The sequence below is a fragment of the Oratosquilla oratoria genome, chromosome 12 (genome assembly GCF_046742065.1).
Source record: "Oratosquilla oratoria isolate Oo_2021 chromosome 12, ASM4674206v1, whole genome shotgun sequence".
Classification (NCBI taxonomy): domain Eukaryota; kingdom Metazoa; phylum Arthropoda; class Malacostraca; order Stomatopoda; family Squillidae; genus Oratosquilla; species Oratosquilla oratoria.
The window spans coordinates 61,027,966-61,051,665 of NC_134788.1; the positions used below are offsets into that span (position 1 = coordinate 61,027,966).

Sequence of the window (23,700 nt, forward strand, 5' to 3'; positions counted from 1 at the left end):
AACTATATTGCAAGCCCTGTTGCAAGGGTGGGGCGAAAGTGAAACACACGTAAGGCTACTTACGCTTTCATTAATAGATGGGTTATGTGTATAGGAAAGCGCATGGTGCACCTAGGAAGACTAGCAGGTATCTGTTGGCGTGGGCCCCGATGGAGTGCGTCCTTCGCTCCACGGAGTGAAGACCTGCCTACTTTCCATCTAGATGCGTTCGGAACTCTACCTACCAGCTCCGCGCTCAAAGGATTACAAAGGATTGCAAAGGCGGAGCGTGCCGACAGGAGACCTTTTGGTCCATATCTAGGTCGGATGCGAAAAATCCTAATAATAATGATAATAATAAATACATATGTAAATAAAAACTACAATAATGTAAGTATCAAATGAAATACATAAATAAACGCATAGGCACAGTCAAACAACAAACAAACAGGTAAATAGTAAATAATAATAATTTGACATATAATAATAAATGAGAATCAAACAGACAAATCATAACAAAACAAAAACAAATAATATAAAATAAATAATAATCATTACAGCATCTTGCTTAGGTGTTCATCTAAATAATTCTTAAGGCTTCGAACTGAACTACACTGCACTGTCTCTGCAGGAAGTTTATTCCATTCATTAACTACACGGTTGGTGAAGTTTTTTCTACTTGCTTCCAAATTAGACCTATTTCCAGACAGTTTGAGACCATTGTTTCTTATCTGATTCTCATTTAATGTGAAAATGTTATAACTTTTGATGTGAATTCTCTTGAGAATCATACCTGTATCAAATCACCTCTGAGTCTACGCTTTTTTAAGGAAAACAGATTCATATGTTTCAGTCGATTTTCGTGTGATTTATTTTTTATATTTGGAATCATTTTTGTGGCTCGCCGTTGTACTTTTTCCAATCTATCAATGTCTTTAATGAGATTCGGCGACCATAAGGAAACAGCATATGAATCTATTTGTTCCGAAGAATACAGACTCTTCGGTACTCCTTACCATAGGATACTTTCGCGTAGCGCAAGTTTTCTATCGCTAAACACTGTGTGTTGTTTTAAAACACCTCAATCCTTGGGTCTGGGCAACAGTTATCCTCAGTAAGAGGCCCTACTGGGGCACGCCCCCCCCTTCCCCCACAAGTCACACTAAACTCCATTCTCTTCGCGGTAGCCAAAGAGTCAACATCTCTCACAATACTTGCTTCAATTTACCCAAGTTCAGTTTTGGGAACGGTAGAATTCCCTTCTTTGAACGATAGTGAAGTTTCTCTTATTTTACATAACCGCCACCGAGCTATAGTGCACCCTTCTTATTCCACGGTTCACTATTTGCGTTTGGGTAGTGACGAAAATAGGGCAACCTGCTTCGTCCATTTCCACCAGCCTTCCAGCGGCGTCCTTTTTTGGAGCGTCTTGCATCAAAGACATCCGGTCGCCTGGAATTTCTTGAGTGCCCTCTTCCTATCCCGCTTCATTTCGTTAACCGCCACCGAGTATTCTACCCTTCTCTGTAAGTATGGAATCTGGTTCTAGTGTTGTTCAAGATAGGTTGTGTGCCTTCGCCGAAGAGAAATATCTCTGCCTTGCCCCGCTCCCGCCAACACACGCGGACCCACACATTTGGTGCATCAAGTATAGAAATATGGAGTGTTCCCCTTCATCCCCGTGTGAAACGTGCGCTCAATGGGATGATGAGCAGCGGTCCGCGTATTTTCATGCTCACAAGAAAGTGCATGCAAGGAACAAGGTACGCAAGCAGGGAAAATGGCTTCCTCCGTCACCCCCCGAAACAAAGAGAAGGCATACTACGCCTGCGGAGGAGACGAGCAGTTCTCTCCCTCCTCCAAAGCGTAGTAGACGGAAAGGTTGTACAACATCCACCTCGAGTCAATCTCAGGCCCAGGTGTCTCCTATTCCTTCACCCAGGGCGGTTAGCATAGACGGACATGCGCCTCCGGCCCCCTCTAACTACCGCTCCTGTACGAGTTTTTTCCCGGATGCGGCCGCTTGTGGCTCGCCCTCGGCCCTTCCCGGATACTCAACTCCCAAATGGACAAAGAACCCGAGTTCGAAGACAAAGAGCGCCTCAGCCTCTTCTTCTAATCGGGAGTCCCGCAGTCCACCTTCAACCCATCGTAAGACGAGCCAGGTGATCAACGGAGCCCTTTCCATGCCCGTTGGGCAGGAGGCCCAAGGTGTACCCACGCGCGCGTTACTCGCGGGTAACTCCTCCTCGTCCAGAGGAGGGAGCCTCCCCCTTGAGTCCCCCGGACCATCCGCACCCAAGCGGGACTCTCCAAGCGGGCATTCCCAGGACCTCCTCCCCACTATCTGTTCACTCTTTAATACAATGAGGGAACAACGGGAATTTATCCGGGCAACCCAAGCACGGTTCATGTTACACCCGGAAGCTCGTCAGGAGTCACCACCCCCAAGGGACCCCCTAGACCATATTCCACTTGATCGGAACCCCCACAAACCCATCAGTGACGATGATGGAAGTGCGGTGTTTCTCGCTGACCGTGCAGACCCCTCCTACGACGACGACGATGTCCACAGTGCCGTAGGGGAGGGGACAAGCTCCCTATCCCCTCACGATTCCCAGTTGGAATCCCCGATGGTGGTTAAACCTTCCTTCTCAGACATCCTCGCGAGAGTTGCGAGGGCGAATTGACTGCCCCCCCCCAAAAAAAAAAAAAAGAAGAAGAAGAAGAGGAAGCCACATTCGAGTCTGAGATCTTCAGGACGGGCAATTCTCAGAAAGCGAAGCCTCCTCCAATCCACCTTCCATGGAGTACGCAGACGGTAAGAGCCATGACCCAGGCCTCTGACGCTCTCGCAAAAAGGACAACCGAGAAAGCGCGTTGGCTTTCGGTTCCAGTGGAACACCAAAAACGCTTCTACACCCCATCGGGGACAAACCTCAGGGAAGCCTCGATCCCGGTGAGGTTACCAGAGCTGGTCAAAGCGGACGCGGAATCACTACGCAGAAGAAATGTCCTCCTTTCCGGCAGAGAAGTCAGAGACCACATTCAATCCCTGGCTCTGTCCCTGGCGGTGAACTCCTGGCTGGAACGCCTCCTTGCCTCAGTAAGGGAGTTCTTACCCGAACTGCAACCCCAGGAAGAATGCGACCTCCAGGCTCTATTGGAAAGCGCGAGCAGAGCCCTGAAGCATCAGGCTGCCTGCCTCTCAACGTCCATGGCCAACTTCGAGTCCCGCAGGAGAGACACCATCCTCGGGGACCCCAGTGACCCCCTCCCCAGAGAGATTTATGCTCCTTTGAAGAGGGCCCCCCTTCTCACCCACACGCTGATTCCCCCGGAAATGGTGGACTCGGCAATCGCAAGCGCGAACCAATTGATGCACAACAGAGCCATCGAGAGAACAGCCGTCCCTAGCTCGAGGCCAAGGACCCCCCCCACCCCCCACCCCACCCACCATCGACCCCTAGGTCCTCTCAGACGCAGAGGCAGCATTTTTATCACCCTAAGAGAGAAGAAATGCCACCCCCCATTCATAGTCGAAAACACAGACAGAAAAGCCCCGCCCGTTTCCGAATAGAGAACAGAGGTGCAAACATCATAGAGGCTCCGGACGCCCCCGCAGAAAATTCTAGGAATTCGCCTGCCCTCCCGCAGAGGATAGGAGGTTACCTCTCTCTCTACTGGAGGGCATGGGAAGAGGCCGGGGCGGACGACTGGACCATACAGCTCATCAAGGCAGGCTATCGCCTTCCTTTTCACACCGTCCCCAGCCTCTCCCTCTATCCCATCCAAGTCAGCAACTACCATCCGGACTCGGATCGCGGGCGGGCCCTAGCGGAGGAAATCTCCGCTCTGCTTCTGAAAAGAGCCTAGAGGAAGTCTCGACTCCGGACCCAGGGTTCTACTCAAGGCTATTCCTCGTAGCAGAGGCAACAGGGGGGTGGAGACCAGTCATCGATCTGTCTCCTTTTAACAAGTTCCTTTCCCTGACGAAGTTCCGAATGGACACCCCTGAGTCCGTAAGGGCGTCTATCAGGAAAGGGGACTTCATGGTGTCACTGGATCTCCAAGATGCCTATTTCCAAATACCAGTACATCCCTCATCCTGAAAATTCCTCCGATTCGTCCACAAGGGCACCACCTTCCAATTCACCTGCCTATGCTTCGGCCTTTCCACAGCACCCCAAGTCTTCACCAGAGTGTTCAAACTCGTCTCAGCGTGGTCCCACTCCAAAGGAATTCGCCTACTCCGTTACCTGGACGATTGGCTGATCCTGGCACAGTCCGCCCAGCTATGCTAAGAACACCTGGGAATGGTCCTAGCCTTTGTCCGCAAATTGGGCACCATAGTCAACCAGACGAAGTCAGATTTCATTCCAAGACAGAGAGTCACATACCTGGGTATGGTTCTGGACTCTTCCCTAATTAATGAAGTCCTTCCCAGTAGAGAAGAGAATCCAGAATCTCACTTCTCTCGTTGTACAAGCACTATCAACCGGGTTCCTGACGGCAAAACAGTGCCAAGTCCTCCTGGGCCATATGGCCTCCGTCGAGAGGTTAATCCCCAGGAGCAGACTAAGAATGCGACCGCTACAGTGGCTCCTCAAGTCTCAGTGGTCCCCGCAAGGGGGAAAAACCCGACAACGCATCACCGGAGAAGTCAAGGATTCTCTTATCTGGTGGAAGGACCCGTGCAAACTGCTCGTGGGAATACCCCTCGGCCCATCTCCCCTCGAATTCCTCCTATTCTCCGATGCCTCCAAGGAGGGCTGGGGGGCCCACCTCAACGACGATCACGTCAGCGGTTCCTGGTCCACAGTCGAGCGGACAGCCCATATCAACTGGCTAGAGTTGAGAGCAGTACTGCTGGCTCTCCGTCATTTCACGGATCAAATCTCGGGGAAAGTAGTGGGCATCATGTCGGACAATTCCTCGGTAGTAGCCTACCTGAACAAGCAAGGTGGCACAGTCTCCCAGGACCTAAGCCTTCTGACTATGGACATCCTCAATTTAGCCGAGAATCTCCAAGTGTCACTCAGAGCTCGCTACATCCCAGGGAAGAAGAATGTCTGGGCGGACCACCTCAGCAGAAGGAGTCAGGTAATCAGCACGGAATGGTCCCTCCATCGGGAAGTAGCGAACTTCATCATCAACAAATGGGGCTCCCCTCTGGTGGACCTTTTCGCCACCAGATGGAATCACCAGCTCCCAATATATTTCAGCCCTCTCCCGGATCCGCTGGCGGCAGGAGAGGCCGCTCTTCTGCAAAGCTGGGACAACCTCGACACCTACGCTTTCCCACCGTTTCCCTTGCTACAGAAGGTGCTCCAGAGAGTAAGAAACGCATCCAACGTTCGGATGACTTTGATCGCTCCCTGGTGGCCGGAAGCCCCATGGTTTCCAGACGCCCTCGAGCTAGCAGTGGAAGAGCCCCTGGCCCTTCAGGGAAGACCCGACCTTCTACATCAACCGATCAACGGGGCCTGGCACAAGAACCCGTCAGCTCTTGCGCTTCACGCGTTCAGACTATGGTCCGGATCTTCCTAGAGAAGGGTTTTTTCCAGAGAAGTGGCGGAAGACATGTCCGCTCCTATTCGCTCTTCCTCAGCTAACCTTTATCAAGGTTAACCTTACGAACCCCTCCGAGATGCTCATTTGAAGGACCTCACCTTGAAGACAGTTTTTCTCTTAGCCCTAGCATCTTCCAAGAGAGTAGGGGAGTTACATGCCATCTCTTATAGAGTCGCCCACTCAAAAGGATGGCAAGAGGTCTCCTTCACTTTTCTGCCCCAATTCATTGTAAAAAACCAGGATCCGGCCAAAGCCGACCATAGATTCTGGTCCTTTAGTGTTCCTTCCTTAGACGACTTTGTAGGGGGCAAAAAAGCGGAAATGGTACTATGCCCGGTACGTGCCATCCGGACCTACCTCAAGAGGACTAAACATCGTAGACCAAATTGCAGAGGTTGTTCGTCTCTACTAAGGGTAAGCCCCAACCCGTCACTAAGAATTCCATTTCTTACTGGATCAAGGAAGTCATCCGCCGTGCCTACGGAATGAGCCCCACGGATTGCCCTAGAGCAAAAGCCCATGACCTGAGGGCAATAGGGACCTCCCTAGTCTTCCGAAAGAATCTGTCGGTCAACCAGGTCCTTCAAGCAGGTATATGGAAGTCCCAGACTACGTTCACTTCCTTTTACCTCAAAGAAGTCATGTGGGAATCTTTAGGGAACTTCTTTTTGGGTCCCATAGTGGCCGCCCAAGAAGTCCTGAGATGACATATTCCCCCCCAATAGCACACAGCCGACCCTGACAACTCATCCAGGTTCTGGCTAGGCAAACACGGTGATACCTATCCAAAGTCCTTCTCATACTCCACATTCCCTTACCTCACCGAGGGCTCTCAAGCAATCCAAGGATATCAATTCAAGCCCTTCAGGAGGTACAAAGTGAGTATACCCTGTCTGTCTCCACTCCTGGGAACAGAACTAGGTGCCCTTCATAGTTTAGGGGAATGTATAAGGGTCTGGTCAACGTAGGTATTAGCACACTAAAAATTTTCCTTACGGAGGTTTCCCAGGCTAGATAACTACTTCCTTCCCTCCTATAGTAAGGAGTACCGAAGAGTTTGTATTCTTCGGAACAAATGTAATTTTCGCAGGAAAATTAATTCTTCCCCGATACAAACCTGAGGTACTCCTTACCTCTAATGGCCCTCCTCAACCACCCCTCTAATAGTTCCTTCTCCCTTGCCTGTCAAACCTTGTGATTAATTTCATACCTGGCTCAGAGAATGGAGTTTAGTGTGCTAGACTTGTGGGGGAGGGGGAGCGTGCCCCAGTAGGGCCTCTTACTGAGGATAACCGTTGTCCAGACCCACGGATTGAGGTGTTTTAAAACAACACACAGTGTTTAGCGGTAGAAAACTTGCGCTACGCGAAAGTATCCTATGGTAAGGAGTACCTCAGGTTTGTATCAGGGAAAAATTAATTTTCCTGCGAAAATTACATTTTCAAAAAAAGCGTAGACTCAGAGGTGACTTGATACAGGTCTTTAAGATTTTAAAGGGAATTGACAACATCAAAAGTGACAAAATTTTCACAATGAATGAGAATCAGACAAGAAACAATGGTCTCAAACTGTCCGGAAATAGATTCAATTTGGAAGTAGGTAGAAACAACTTTGCTAACCGTGTACCTATTGAATGGAATAAACTTCCTGCACAGGTAGTGCAATGTAGTTCAGTTCGAAGCTTCAATAATCATTTAGATAAACACCTAAGCAAGATACTGTAATGATTATAATTTATTCTATATTATTTGTTTTTGTTTTGTTATCATTTGTCTGTTTGATTTTCATTTATTAATAGTTATATGTCAATTTATTATTATTTACTATTTACCTGTTTGTTTATTATTCAACTATACCTATGCATTTGTTTATGTATTTTATTTGTTATTTACATTATCATAGTTTTTATTTATTATTCTATTATTATGATTTTTTCGCATCCGACCTAGATATGGACCAAAAGGTCTCCTGTCGGTAGACTCCGCCTTTGTAATCCTTTGTAATGTGGACAAACTAACAAATCATTTAGCTTGTTAATGAATGGTGGACATTTGAAGTCAAAAGATGGCGCAATCAGTCCTAGACTCTTATTTCCTTTCCCAGAGACTGAAATACACTGCTTGGATGATTTGAGATCGTTACTGATAATTACGCCGAGATCCTTTTCACTATCCTCTTTTGTTAACGAATTTCCAAATAACTTGTAATCGTACTTGCTGTTATTTTTACCTATGTGCATGTGTTAAATTTCATTAGCCACTTTTCAGACCATTGCTGTAATTCATCTAAATCTTCTTGAATATATAATTGGTTTGAGTGATCATTTGCCATTCCGTACAGTTCTGTATCATCAGCAAATTTGAAAACAGATTTTAGTCCGTGGTCTGTATCATTTATATATACTATGAATAGAAGTGGCCCAAGAACGGAACCCCGAGGAACTCCATTTGTAAAAAATTTCCATCCAGAAGTTTTTCCATTAAAAACAACTCTCTGTTTTCAATCATTCAACCAATTACTAGTCTAACTTAATAGGCTACCACTTATTCCGTGTGAAGCTAATTTAGTAAGTAGTCTTTCGTGTGGGACGGTATCAAAAGCTTTTGCAAAGTCTAGATATATTAAATCTATATTGTTTCTTTTGTCATAATTCGAGATGATTGTGGTGTAGAATTCGAGTTAGTCACGCAAGAACGTTTCCGTCTGAACCCATGCTGACTATCATTTATCAAACAGTTACTTTCTAAATGATGTTCGATAGAATCTCTGATGATAGTTTCCATCTTTTTCCTACGATTGAAGTCAAACTTATAGGCCTGTAGTTATTTGGTTTCTTTTTGTCACCTGTTTTGAATATGGGAGTAACGTTAGCTAGCTTCCATTTTCTTGGGACATCCCCGGATATGATGCATTTCTTGAAAATAATTTCTAATGAAACAACAATATCATTTTTCATTTCCTTTAGGATTCTTGGATGCCAACCGCCAGGCCCTGGTGTTTTATCAACTTTGAGTCTCGCTATACATTTTTCAATTTTTTTTTTATTTTATTTTTTTATATTTACCGTAGTGAGTAAGTTTACTCCAGAGTTTTCACAGGTTTCAGTTTGGAGTTCACTCTGAGGTGTTTCGTTTACGAATACTGAGCTCAAATAATTGTTTAGAATATAACACATTCCTTCATTTGAATATTCAAGTTGACTGTCAGCAGATAATAGTGGACCAATGTGATTCCTAATAACCTTTTTATTTCTAATGTAACTAGAATTCTTTGGTATTCTCTTTGGATTTATCATCTGTATTCATTTCGTATTGTCGTTTTCGTTTTGGATTGTCTTTTATTTTCTTAGCAATACTTTCTTCAGTCTCTTTGTCAAATGTAAATTTGCGAAGATAGTTAAAAAAGTATTTGACATTTATTTTCCTTTGTGGTTAGATGCTTGTTGTGTCTCATAATTTTGCACACTGTATTTTAATTAACCACTACATGTATTCGTTGTTTGGTAGAGGTTATTTTTCGCTTCTGTCTCAGTAATACGCATTTTTTGTGTGCTCTTTGAGTAATTATTTTAACTATGTTATTCTTCCTCAGTACAATATAGCTACAGATAAATGATGAATATGCTTTTTAATTTAAACAAATACGGGTCGCGTTTTTCTTAGACTCTCCGCCATCTTTGTTTACATACCGGAGCCCAGTGTCATATAGTCCTCACTCCTCCAAAGAAAGAAGGTAGTGTTTGCATTCGTATGTATTTAATTAATTGCAGTATACAGGAAAGGAGTAAAGCTCATTGGGTCCCGTCTCCTACTCACCAATTGATCGTACTTGGGCTCAAATTGGTATACGTTCATCGATGTAAAACCAAGCATGTTTCCGAGCTTGATCTTCAATATTTTGTTAGTTTCAAAATATTACACTTGTATTTCTTTCATTCTCCCGTGCAGGAGAAAGGGGTTGAAAAGTTCCATAATGGATTCACTAAATTCTATTTAGTGCAGCCAACATTTTCAACTTCATTATGTCTTTTGACTTAGAGCAAATACTAGAAATATTCCAAGGGATGAGATGATGAGGCAGCGATTCTTGGAATCAGGGCCGTTTCTAGGCAAAGCCGACACAGGCGGGGGGGGGGGGGGCGTCAAATTGCCATCCATAATTAATATATAAATAAATGAGAGACAAGTTTTTTTTTTTACGTGAATAATTCAAATAGATAAAGTATGTTTTTTTTTTTGTGGAACTTGTGATGGTAGTTGTGTTTGAAATTGTTTAGGTTATTATTTCCAGCCCAGATGGGGGAAGGAGGGAGGGAGGGGGGGGGCACCATAACGAAATCTTGCCTGGGGCGCCTGGTGAACTAGAAACGGTCCTGCCTGGAATGACGCAGGGGTATTTTAGAAAACGGTGGGCAAAGAATTGTCAATGCTTAGGTTATTCAAAACCTAGGCAATGGTTAATCAGTAATTTTTTAGAACTGCACACCTGTGATATAGCAATAGAAAATTAATAATTTTGTGAAATATGAAACATCATGGTATCAGTTTTTCTTGGCGGAAAACAATAACAAAACCTTGCTAAAAGCAAATATACTACTGAATGAAGCTGCGAGCATAGCATCGAGATGCCATGTAAGTTAGGTGATGACTTTCACGTTGTGAACCGGGTGTTCTCCTAATCCAGTTAACATTAATAAATGCTGTTACAAAGATAGTAGGGCTTCCTTCAAGCTATGCAACAACTCTACTCCACGCAGTCCAAACAAGCACTTAATCAGGCCGTCAGCATCCAATGCGACAACCCGATGGATCTTTAGTTATGGGTACCACATTACTAGATACAGCTTAGGTGACATATGTTAAGTAGCATAGGTTAAGTTAGGTTAGGTTAGAATAGATGGATTTATCATCCTTTAATTTCTTCAACCTTGGCATCCATCAAAACAAAGATGATGTAACATTCACCCGCTGCAACTTTCTTTGTTAGTAAATAAGTTTTAGCAACTTTTTGTTATTAATTTCTGTCAAGAAAAATGTATGTTGATGTATTGTAATTTACAAAATAAATAATTTTGTAATGCTGTATCATGTAGGTGTGCACTTCTAAAAATTGACCAAACCTAGGCAATGGTATATACTAATCAGGTACAGTTTATTTAGAGATCAGATTATGCCTCAAATCATTACAATCCTCAACACACAATGACATGGAAGAAGGAGTAGGGTGTTATATGAATTTCTTTGCAGACGATGCAAAAATACTAAAGAAAGAATGGAGGAGGATTGCAACTCACTACAAGACTTGGACAAGATCTGGAAATAGACTCAAAAGTGGGAAGTGAAATTCAATATCAAGAAATGATAGTATAATGGAATTTGGAAAAAAAGTAAAAACAGAATATTGAGAGATCATAAATTGGTGAAAAAGATGTCAAAAAAGTAAACTCAGAAAAAGGCCTTGGAGTGATGATCAGCAAAGACGACACTGGACAAACTTATTAATAAAGAAGTTGGAGAAATCTACAATCTATTGATGTCAATAAAAGTGGCATTTGTCTATTTGGACGAGGAAATGATAAAAATAAATTTTAACTACACTAAGACCAAAACTCGAGTATGCTGCAACACTTTGGACACCCAGTACTAAAAAGAATATAAAAAAATTAGAAAGAATACAAAAGAGCAACAACAAAACTGGCACCAACTCTTTCCAAAATGACATATGAAGAAAGACTGTCCAAATTAGAATTACCAGCTCTGGAACAAAGAAGGGAAAGGGGAGACCTACTATCTATAGAATTATGAAAGGAATGGAAAACTTAGATAAGAATGATTTACTGGAATGGGACAATGGAAAAACAAGAGGAGACAATAAAAAACAAAAAAGATAATTGCAAAAGTGATCTGAAAAATAATAATAATAATAAATAGCTTCCCACACAGAATGATAGAAACTTTGAACAAATTAGACAAAGAAACAGTGTGTGCAAACACTATTCAAGATTTTAAGAAAAAAAAACTTGATGCTGAAAGATATAATGACAGGTCACCATGAGCATAGCTCCCTTCCCATATAATACAACTAGGTAAATACTAGTCCAAAATGTGTTCCAAGGACCATGTAAATTCTTACATGAACTTCTTTGCTGACGATGCCAAATTACTCAAGAGAATAAAAACGGAAGAAAATTGCAGATTGCTACAAGAAGACCTAGACAAAATATGTGAATGGAGTCAGAAATGTTAGATGAACTTCAACATTAATAAATGTAGCATAATGGAATTTGGAAAAAGCAAAAATAGAATATTGGGTCAATATAAAATTGGAAACAAGAAGTCAAAATCTGTTGATTCAGAAAGGGATCTGGGAGTGATCATCTCAAGTGACTTGACACCTGATAAACATGTCAATAAATTATTTGGAGAGACTTTGAACTTATTAAGATTAATGAAAGTGGCCTTCAACTACATGGATGAAGAAATGGTAAAGAAATAGTGGTTACACTAATAAGACCTAAACTAGAGTATGCTGCAACACTATGGGCACCTAGCACAAAAAAGATCATAAGCAAATTAGAAAGAATCCAAAGAGCAGTGCCAAAAATGGCACATATACTATCAAACTTGACATATGAACAGAGATTGGATAAATTACATCTATCAACACTGGAACAAAGAAGAGAAAGAGGTGATTCGTTGACCATTTACAGAATTATGAAAGGGATGGAAATACTCGATAGAATCGACTTATTAAAATGGGACAGAAGAGAAAGAAGAAGACACATAAAGAAGGACAGTTAAAGATGAGACCTGAAAAAGAATAGCTTTCCACATAGAGTGATTGATGTTTGGAACAAACTAAACAGACAAACAGTGAGTGCTAAAACTATACACAATTTTAAGAATAAACTGGATGTGGAGAGATACGAAAACGGGTCACTTCGAGCATAGCTCTCGTCCTGTAAAATACAACTAGGTAAATACACACACACACACATACACTATAAAATTTGATATATGAACAGTGATTGGATAAATTACATATATCAACACTGGAACAGAAAAGAGAAAAGGTGATTTGTTGACCATTTACAGAATTATGAAAGGGAAGTTCTTGATAGAGATGAGTTATTAAAATGGGACAGAAGAGAAACAAAAGGACATGAGAAGCTAAAGAGGGCCACTTACAGAGGAGAGCGCCAAAATTATACAAGATTTTAAGAACAAACTGGATGCGGAGAGATACGTAAATGGGTCACTATGAGCATAGCTCTTGTCTAGTAAAATACAACTAGGTAAATACACACACAGATACACACACACACATGCATAGTAAAGAAGGTGAAAACAGAGGAAGACTGCAACTCATAGCAACAAAATTTGGACAAGATCTGGAATTGGACTCAAAAGTAGGAAGTAAAATTCAATATAAAGAAATGTAGTATAATGGAATTTGGAAAGAGTAAAAATAGAATATTGAAAGATTAAAAAATTGGTGAAGAAGAGGTGAAAAAAGTAAATTCTGAGAAAGATCTTGGAGTGATGATCAGCAAGGACATGACACCGGATAAGCATATTGATAAAATATTTGGAGAAACCTACAATTTACTGAGGTCAGTTAAAGTGGTGTATGCTTATTTGGACGAGGAAATGATAAAAAGATTCTAACTACACTAATAAGACCAAAACTTGAGTACGCAGCAACAGTATGGACACCCGGTACCAAAAAGAACATAAGAAAATTAGAAAGAATACAGAACAACAACAAAACTAGCACCAACTCTTTCCGAACTGACATATGAGCAAAGACTGTCCAAACTAGAATGACCAACTTTGGAACAAAGAAGGGACTTGTTAATATGGGACAATTGTAAAGCAAGAGGACATGAAAAGAAACTAAAAAAGGATAGTTACAGAACAGATCTGAAAAGGAACAGCTTCCCACACAAAGTGATAGATACTTGGAACAAATTAGACAATGAAACAGTGTGTGCAAATGCTATTCAAGATTTTAAGAAAAAATTGATGTTGAGAGATACAAAGACGGGTCACCATGAGCATAGCTCTCTTCCTGTATAATACAACTAGGTAAATACACACACACACACTAACGCACACACAAGAAAGAGATGGCTGGGCAGACTGTGTCTTCCTGGACCTACAAAAGACATTTGATAAGGTTCCACACAGAAAATTGCTATATAGATGGAAACAGTAGGAGGCATATATGGAAAACTATTGAATCAGATGAAGGACTTCCTACATGGAAAAAAATGAGAGTAGATCTCAGAGACAAATATTCAAAATAGGAAGAAATGAGTAGTGGCATCCCACAGCTCCAACAATGTTTGCTATATATGTAAATGACATGAACAAAGGTATTGAAAGTTACATGAACTGCTTTGTAGATGATGCAAAGTTATTAAAGAGAATAAACTCTGAAATAGACTGTGACTCATTACAGAGTGATCTGAACAAAGTCTCAGAGTGGAGCAAGAGATGGGAGGTAGAATTCAACATCAAGAAGTGCAGTATAATTGAATTTGGTAAAAAGCAAGAATAGAATATCAGGACAGTATAAAATTGATGGAAAAGAAGTAAAGAAAGTAAATTCTGAAAGGGACCTAGGAGTAATCATCACCAAAGACATGTCACCAGATAAACATATAAATAAAATAGTTGGAGAAACATAACATTTGTAGAGATCAATAAAGGTGGCCTTTAAATACCTGGATAAGGAAATGATTAAGAAAATATTACAAACGCTGATAAGGCCAAAACTGTAATATGTAGCACTGATATGGTCACCCAATACAAAAAAGAATATAAGAAAAATAGAAAGAATACAAAGAGCAATGACAAAGATGGCCCCAACACTTTCAAACCTGACATATGAACAAAGACTGGCCAAAATTCTCATGTTTACTCATCCTGGGGGGATGTTCCTTGATAATTGGAAACCAAGTAATTTACTGTAGAAACCAATAAACAATTCACAAAAATTACTCATTTATTTCTGACATTCTTAGTGGATGGATGTAAACCTCTGTGAAATTTTTACCAATATTTCTTATTTCCAGTTGACTGTGCTTGTATATCCTTCATCACACTTTTTTTCTGATTTCTTTTCTCTTTATAATATGTATTCATCCATTCCTGCATCTTATTATTTTCCTATTAATTTTCATATTACCAGTCACCTAAAAAATTCAATCATATATTGATTTACGAGTAAGATTGCTACAGGGCACAAATATCCATGCACATTACTTGTAACTCATTTGAAGTGGCCATTTCCACTGAATAACTATAACTCAATAAACTTTTCCCACTGCGCACCTTGTTTTAGTGATTGATGGAAGTGAGGAGTGAATCTAACCTAACCTAGTTGTAGGTAGGGACAAGTTTGGATAGATTGACTAGAAGTAATTGACTTCTCACTCAAGGATGTCTGAAATCAACATTTGATTTTATCATTTATACGCTTGTGGTGGTATATGTGTGGAATTTCACTTGTTTTCCCAAAAAAACAAGAGATTTGCTGTAGAAATCAATATCAGGTTCTTGTGAATCTCTAGTGTTGATTTATGACATCCTTGATTGGTGTGTATGTAGTGGTCCTCTCTAAAAATTTGACAGATATTTTGTATCCAATGATGCTACTGTATACTTTCTTTTTTCGTATGTCTTCTACCTCTATAATATTTATTCAGCCACTCTTTTGCCTTATTATTTACTGATTATATATTGTCCCAATCTATGTTCTGTGCAACCCCATCATTTTTAGTATTTGTTCAACCTTCCATATCTTCTTTAACCTCTTAAATATAAGTCAAATTCTTGTGTGCAGCATCAAATGCCTAATGGACGATGCATCACACTACTTGCATTATAAAATATGAAGTGACTGCTGTATTTTTTTCACCTCATTTATGTAATCCACGTCTTCGTTTCTAGGATATTTTATGGCTCTTTTTTGGAAATATAGATAACTGTTGGTGTTAACTTCAAGTTCTTTGTAGACCTTTTCGATCACATCATCCCTTGTTGTGACCAAAATGCCAAATTTCTTTGGAAACCTGAATCTACCTGTTTCACCCATGCCAATCCGCAACAATTTTTCTGTGAATGTCCTGTTTTCTTTATCCTCAGCCTTCAATCTAACATTTTGTACCAATTCTCTTTTATTTTAATTTTTTTTTTTTTTATCTCCTTTAATTCTTGTTTTATTTCTTCGTTCTCCTTCTTTAATTCTTCTTTTTCTTGGAAAGTCCTTTCCCAAACTTTAAGGAGGACCGACACATCTGATTCCGTTTCGTCGACGGCATAGTCGTAATCAGGCAGGATCATTGCCATTGCTGCTTCTTCACTAATATTGTAAGCTGAAGCAGGAATCTCAACGGATCCCAATTCAGGTTCCTCTTCTGGAATTACCTGCTTGCTGTCAATACCCTTCACTAAAGACTCCCCCCTCCCTAATGGAAGGCATGTCCGAAAAAATTCTTTATATACCACGTTTGCTGGATTTTTCACCACACATTCACCATTAACCTTATGGTAAACTGTTTTTCCTTGAGTTTGCTGATTTTGATATAATCATTGTATTTCCGATCGATGTAATACTTTTGGCATTCCTCGTGACAGCTTTTACCACCACTCATAGTGAAATTCTTGTATCCTTCAAAATAATGTTTCATAAACTTTTCCGATTCTTCCTCTTTAATTTCTCCGTCGAAATCTATTATGAGATCGTACTCTTCATCAGAGTACACGTAATTTTTGTTATTTCGTAACGTATTGTTGAACCCCAGTATTTTCATATGGAATATCTTAATTGTGGCTCTTACTGCACTGATTTTTTTTTTCTTTTTAGTGAGGCGTAAAGTTGGGGGAAACTCATTCTTGTGCTTCCTGGTCAATTCGTTACGAAGAGCATAGTTTTTCTGCACACTTTCTTTTGGGTACTTCTTCGTCTTCGTAACCCAGGCCTAAAAGTGGTTAAACCTCCTTTTTCTCTGTGCACTACTCTTTGATCAACGTTCATCCATTGCAGCAACGTTTGATATGGTATATGGTAGCTATAAAAATGTTCCTACACCATGGGACATTTTTGCCGGATTTCGGAAGGTGGTGATAAAAGCGCCAGGAAATTTTCAAAACGGGATTTTTTTTATACGTAGATACCACCGTTAAAATCAGTATTAAGAGTCATTTCTTCCCTTTCCCTACTACATTTTCGTTAATGCCCCACTGTATTTGTTTAGCTCGTGTTAGACCTACAATCTCTCAAAAAGTTAATGTCGAACTTATTTTTTTCCTACAGGTCGAGGGTAAATATAAACATTTCCTTGGAAAAGGTATCCAAAAATTCTGTATATTCATCATGGAACAAAGAGAAACTCATGTGACACACCTATCTCATGAGTCATCTTAAATATCACATGATGGCCCACACTGGAGAGAAACCTTTCCATTGTGACCTGTGTGATGCAGCTTTCTCAGGAAAGACTAGTCTCAAACGACACATGATGACCCACACTGGAGAGAAGCCTTTCAAGTGTGACCTGTGTGATGCAGCTTTCTCAGGAAAGACTAGTCTCAAACGACACATGATGACCCACACTGGAGAGAAGCCTTTCAAGTGTGACCTGTGTGATGCAGCTTTCTCAGGAAAGACTAGTCTCAAACGACACATGATGACCCACACTGGAGAGAAGCCTTTCAAGTGTAACCTGTGTGATGCAGCTTTCTCAGGAAAGAGTAATCTCAAACAACACATGATGACCCACACTGGAGAGAAGCCTTTCAAGTGTGACCTGTGTGATGCAGCTTTCTCACAAAAGAGTCATCTCAAACGACACATGATGACCCACACTGGAGAGAAGCCTTTCAAGTGTGACCTGTGTGATGCAGCTTTCTCACAAAAGAGTAATCTCAAACAACACATGGTAACCCACACTGGAGAGAAGCCTTTCAAGTGTGACCTGTGTGATGCAGCTTTCTCAGGAAAGAGTATTCTCAAACAACACATGATGACCCACACTGGAGAGAAGCCTTTCAAGTGTGACCTGTGTGATGCAGCTTTCTCACAAAAGAGTCATCTCAAAGATCACATGATGACCCACACTGGAGAGAAGCCTTTCAAGTGTGACCTGTGTGATGCAGCTTTCTCACTAAAGAGTAATCTCAAACAACACATGGTGACCCACACTGGAGAGAAGCCTTTCAAGTGTGACCTGTGTGATGCAGCTTTCTCACAAAAGAGTAATCTCAAAGATCACATGATGACCCACACTGGAGAGAAGCCTTTCAAGTGTGACCTGTGTGATGCAGCTTTCTCAGGAAAGACTAGTCTCAAACGACACATGATGACCCACACTGGAGAGAAGCCTTTCAAGTGTGACCTGTGTGATGCAGCTTTCTCAGGAAAGAGTATTCTCAAACAACACATGATGACCCACACTGGAGAGAAGCCTTTCAAGTGTGACCTGTGTGATGCAGCTTTCTCACAAAAGAGTCATCTCAAAGATCACATGATGACCCACACTGGAGAGAAACCTTTCAAGTGTAACCTGTGTGATGCAGCTTTCTCAGGGAATAGTGGTCTCAAATATCATGTGATTGCTCACACTGGAGAGAAACCTTTCAAGTGTGACCTATGTGATGTAGCTTTCAGAGTAAAGGATGCTCTCAAACGACACTTGGTGATCCACACTGAAGAGAAGCCTTTCAAGTGTGACCTGTGTGATGCAGCTTTCTCACGAAAGGCTAATCTCAAACGACACTTGGTGACCCACACTAGATAGAATCATTTTAAATGCGACATGTGAGATGCAGCTTTCTCAGGAAAGAGCCATCTCAAACTACACATGGTTAACCACACTAGAGAGAAGCCTTTCGAATGTAACCCGTGTGATGCAGTTTTCCAACAAAAGGGCCCTCGAACGACACATGATGACCCACACCTTTCAAGTAGAATAAGCCAGATCCTTCACAAGACGGGCTCAAAGTGATCCAAGCTAAATTTAGAATGTTCACTTGGTACTCACAACGATCCCTTTCTCCTTGTTCTGTCCACCTTCCGCATCCATATAGCCCTTCGATCTGTACCACTCGGGAATTGAAAGAAGCTCCGACCACTACTTTGCCCGTTGTTACATTTGGCAGGTACACAATGGACCATAATTTATTCAATTTTCTTACATTTAGTGTTGAACAGTGACGTGTGAATAGCGATGTTTGGCTACTGATATATCACTCCTCCGAAGATTCTTGACGATAGCCGATGGTAGCTCTATTTTCGAATTGCAAACGATTGAGGTATGAAAAATAGCGTTTGTGTGCCTAAATTCTAATTGGCAAAACTATATCGTGGGGATGGTCGGCAATGTTTCTTTATTTACTCTCCTTGGGGTTTTAAAGATTGTCTTCCGTTTTGCATTCTGACCTCTAAGTGTTCCATGAAGTGCACGGATCGTTTTGTAATTACGAAAAATCAAGAATATTAGGAAATAGTGCAACTGGTGGATATATCTGTAAGTCATGACGGATAAAGTTCTTTTTATCTTTGTGTTATGTAAAGTTCTTTGGTGTATACGACATTGTTACTTGAAATCTGTGTTACTGTGAATATATCTACGGTAATATATTTACCAGTGTTTATTGTATCCTTTGCGACAACTCTCGTATTTCAATGAAGTCTTCCCAAGAGTAATATCAGATGTCATGTGATGAATTGTTCATTGTTGATGAATAATGAAATTGCCGAACGGTTTGTTATAAATTATGCCAAGAACAGCTTGTTCGTGGTGTCTAGTAGTATTATTGCATGTGCTTGTTCTCTCGTAACTCCTGAGGCAGAACCTTGCTGTTGCAAGTGTAGTTGTTGTAAAGGGGCGAGAGTGAAATGCACCTAAGGTGACTTACGCGTTTATTAATCATTGGGTTATGTGTACAGGAGGGCGCGTGGTGCACGCAGGAAGACAAACGGGTATCTTTCGGCCTGGGCCCCGAAGGGGCGCGTCCCACCTCATGCCAAAGACTCTGCGGACGGTCCATCTAGATATGTTCGGAACTCTGCCTAGCAGCTCTAGGCGCGGTTACGTGCATGTGACATCATGCTTCCGAATTGCTACACGCCTATGTTCCTTCTTACTCCTATTAGGTGCCTGTATAAGTAGTCATTCGTGTCTGTGTGGCACTGTGGTCACGCTCGTAGAACCATCGCGAGGGGTACATCTATTCGCAAGCCGAGACGACCGACGGAGAATCATAGGGAATCTACACACAAAGACCGCGGGCCCTCCACCTAGGGATGAAACGCGACGGGGCCGACGGCGTCGGGAGTGCAAGGGGACACTGGCCGGAGGTTGCGCCACCAGAAATTCCCGTTCGGGAGGTAGATTTCCTTGTCTTTGGATCTATCGCGGCCGATAAGCACCCCGACCTTGCCCCAACGGGGGACAACCGATCCTGAATCTGGGTGGGTTGCCCGACACTCAATTGGAGGAGGGGCCGGGCGTGCTAGTTGTACCGGGGTTGCACCTGGTCAGCTTGAGTGGAGGCGCGGGAAACACCATCCTCCTCCGAAAAGGAGTCCGGGTGGGTCGGGACGCATGTACGGAGAGGGCGGCCGTACATGCTCTGGGCGGGGGAGCGGCCGGTAGGAGACGGGGTGTTGCGTAATTCTAGGAGGCCTCGGTCGAACTCCTCGCACTCGATATTGCCGGTGGGCGCTGTATTTAGGATGAGGTGCTTAGCGGCCTTAACTGAGGCTTCGGCGTGCCCATTGAACTGGGGATAGTTCGGTGAGGTGACCATATGGTGGACACCCCAGTGGTAAAACGGTTGAATTCAGTGCTGCTAAAAGGAAGGCCACCTTCGGTGAGAAGGCAGAGGGGGAGGGACTGGTAGACGTCATGTCCTGGTCGCAGGGTGCGATGACGGGTCAACCTGAGAGCTTGTCTGTGTTAGCTCCACTGCCACTAACAATTAGTCACTTGTGTTATTCATCTGTAGGCCCCATGCCGCCTCTTCCTTCTCTTAAGTATGTTTCTATCAAAGCTTCGGTCACGAGTTATTAAAATTTCTTGATGGGGTAAATTAAAATGAGACATTATTTCTTATATTCTTTCTTCTATCTTGGTTCTATCTACACCAAGGGACTCTTGGGATCCTTGCACATCCCACCATTCAAGTCTGCTCCGACGTCACAATTTAATTCATCCAATAACTTTGAACGTTACAAATAAGTGCCACCCTTTAAGGCCGTGACCCTCCATGCATCAATAATTTCTCTCCTCCACCCTTTTCTCCAATCAGAAAGACTGTTATACTGTCTCAAGCAATACTGTTTACGTAAGCACTTATGTCGCAAGCGGAACATGGCTTGATGTATACATTTCGTCACATCAGCACTCTCTCGATATCCTAACCTATGTTTACATAACGCAAGACGGCAAGCGAGAATATTCAACTCTGCACTTCCGAACGGCCATTGTTTCAAAACATCCAAGTAATAAAATTTGCTTATCTTTTCACTTACCCCTTTATCTACTTAAATGTCTCCCTCTACCGGCCTCCTACAGGGGTCGCTAGTATATGCAGAAGTAAAGCAGGTGAATCGCGCCTTTGCTCCATGTTGCCTGGCTGGGTGGGTGTGGCCTGCTGGTGCGTCGCGTGATGCCATGTTTGCTCTGTACTGTATATAGGTCAAGGTCGCGGCGGGAAAAGCTCTGCCGAGACGTTAAATATCATGGTGAGTGGGATGAAAGGCCCCTATGTCAGCATCACTACATGCCTACGAAAGACTAACTCCACGTAACGTGGCGTCCACTGTCTAGCGTCAAACTGTACCTACGGTTCAACATGCACACTGCCGCCTAGTCTGTTGCATGAGGTGTGACAGTGAAACGCACGTAGGGCTATTTATGCATTCATTAATCGATGGTTTATGGTTACAGAGAAGCGCGTGGTGCGTGTAGGAAGGCTAACGAATATCTGTCGCTTGGTATGCGTGGCCCTGCGTGACTATCACGCGTAGTAGGAGTATGAAAAGGGCCCTTGTTGGTCGTATGAAATGGCTTTAGTTCGACAGGCGTTGAAGCTGGTTAGGGCATCACTGTGTCGCTCTACACCGAGCTTTGCTCTGTGCTGTGCTGCATACCATTCTACAGTACACTAATATTGCATGTTGGGAAAAAGGATTGTAGTACACCCCAAGGTAGGCGTAACTCCTCTTGGGGATCGGTGCCACCTGCGTAGAGCCGGTAGCCAGGGGTAGATGATGCCGTTTGGCCAGACTGCGGTCACCACCCAGCACTTCTAAGCTACCAGAAGAGGCTGGATGACCGCATTGTGAACAGCTGCCCAGGATGTAACACTTCACCCCATACCATACAACACATAATGGAAGACTGCATTATACACAATCATGCACGCAAACAACACAACATACGCTCTATAAAGGATTTGTGGGAATACCCAGTTTCGGCTATGGCATTCCTTGGGGAGACGGGACTGCTCGGACAGACAGTCTAGGGAACGACAACAACAACAACAACAGTACACTAAGCCACACTTGCTAGGTCGAGTTATGATATCTTCTCTTGTTCAGTTGGATTTGTTGTTTTCTTGAAATTTTCATGATAATTTTGTTTTGGATGGTACCAGTTTATACATACACACACGCGAGCACACACACACGCACACAGACACACACACACACACACACACACACATATATATATATATATATATATATATATATATATATATATATATATATATATATATACACACACACATTTTTATCAACCACAATGCACTTTAACTCTAATCCATCGACATCGGGAGACCCGCGGAGTCATTGGTCGTACCACGTTTTAATTTCTGCATGTTGGCCTCCACAGATCTCCCGATATTAATGGCTTAGAACTAAAACGCATTGTGGTTGATAAAAATGTATCTATTCACTTGGGCCCATTCAGTGTTGTACAAATACTTTCCCGCGTCCGTATACATACATATATATTCCCCCTCACACACACACACTTTCCTCATCCCCTTCTATATACCCCTCATTTCCTCATATATACTTGTACCTTAACTTTAGGTAAGCATTCAGCTGAAGAGGACTACAGACAGTAGTCGAAATATACAGTTTCTCTGTATTTTCCGTTATTATTTCTCCGATAGTGGGTTTATAGTGAACTTTTACAAATGTGTTATAACATACTAGTTTCCAATACACACACACACACACACACACACACACACACACACACACACACACACACACACGGCCCGGTGGCGGATTGGTAAGGCACTGGCCTCACAAGTCGGAGAACCGGGGTTCGATTCCCCGGCCGGGCGGAGACAAGTTGGGTTTGTCTCCTTTCACGTGTAGCCCCTGTTCACCTAGCAGCGAGTAGGTACGGGACGTTAGTCAAGGAGTTGTGACCTTGCATTCCCGGTGTGTGGAGTGTGAGTGGTCTCTGACCTACCCAGAGATCTGCTAATAATGAGCTCTGAGCTCACTGCCGTAGGGTGGTGTCTGGCTGTCTCGAAAAGAGGCTGCAGCAGATCCGAGGTGAATACACACACACACACACACACACACACACACACACACACACACACACACACACACACACACACACACACTTCAACGAATGGACGGCTTAGAAGACGTTCTGAAGAGAATTGAAGTTTGTGGATCCCAACGCAAAGAGAAGTGCCTATTGTATTTACAGGGTGGGGGGAAATTGCTCGTGGAGTAGTAGGAAAGTAGGGAAAGAGGAAAGGGGGAGGGATTACTGAGGGAAATGGAAGGAAATGAGGAAGGAGTAGACTTGGCCCAGGCAGACAGGCGAAAGGTAAACAAAAGGCCTCCCGATGACGATGAAATGTCTAATAAAAATGTAAAGATTAGAAGTATAGACAAGAGCAATACAGTAGAAAGTGATGAGAATATTTTCCCGACTGACAAGACTAGAAGAGAAGGTCGATAAGATGATCGAGGACTTGGAGCGTAGGTTCGGTCATGTTGACAGTATTATACGAAGAGTTGAAAAATTGGAACAACTAGAGAGGGCGAACAAAAACTTAACTAAGGAAATTGAAGAATTAAAAAAACAGTTAAAAGAAG

General features: G+C 42.5%; 2 protein-coding genes across 4 annotated transcripts in view; both read left to right on the plus strand.

The window, feature by feature from the left end:
* LOC143031877 (uncharacterized) overlaps positions 1 to 19,202 on the plus strand; it is a 69,476-nt gene extending 50,274 nt beyond the window's left edge. For 2 of the 3 annotated variants that reach the window (XM_076196239.1, XM_076196238.1), the window contains exon 2: positions 16,876 to 19,202. In XM_076196239.1, coding sequence (XP_076052354.1) covers positions 16,973 to 18,358 — 1,386 coding nt within the window. In that variant the 5' untranslated portion in view covers positions 16,876 to 16,972 and the 3' untranslated portion in view covers positions 18,359 to 19,202. Of the gene's footprint in view, positions 1 to 9,027; positions 9,286 to 16,875 lie in introns of those variants that run through there. The other variant, XM_076196237.1, reaches the window with a different exon arrangement.
* LOC143031880 (uncharacterized) overlaps positions 1 to 23,700 on the plus strand; it is an 85,714-nt gene that overhangs the window by 33,645 nt on the left and 28,369 nt on the right. The gene's annotated exons all lie outside the window — the stretch shown is intronic.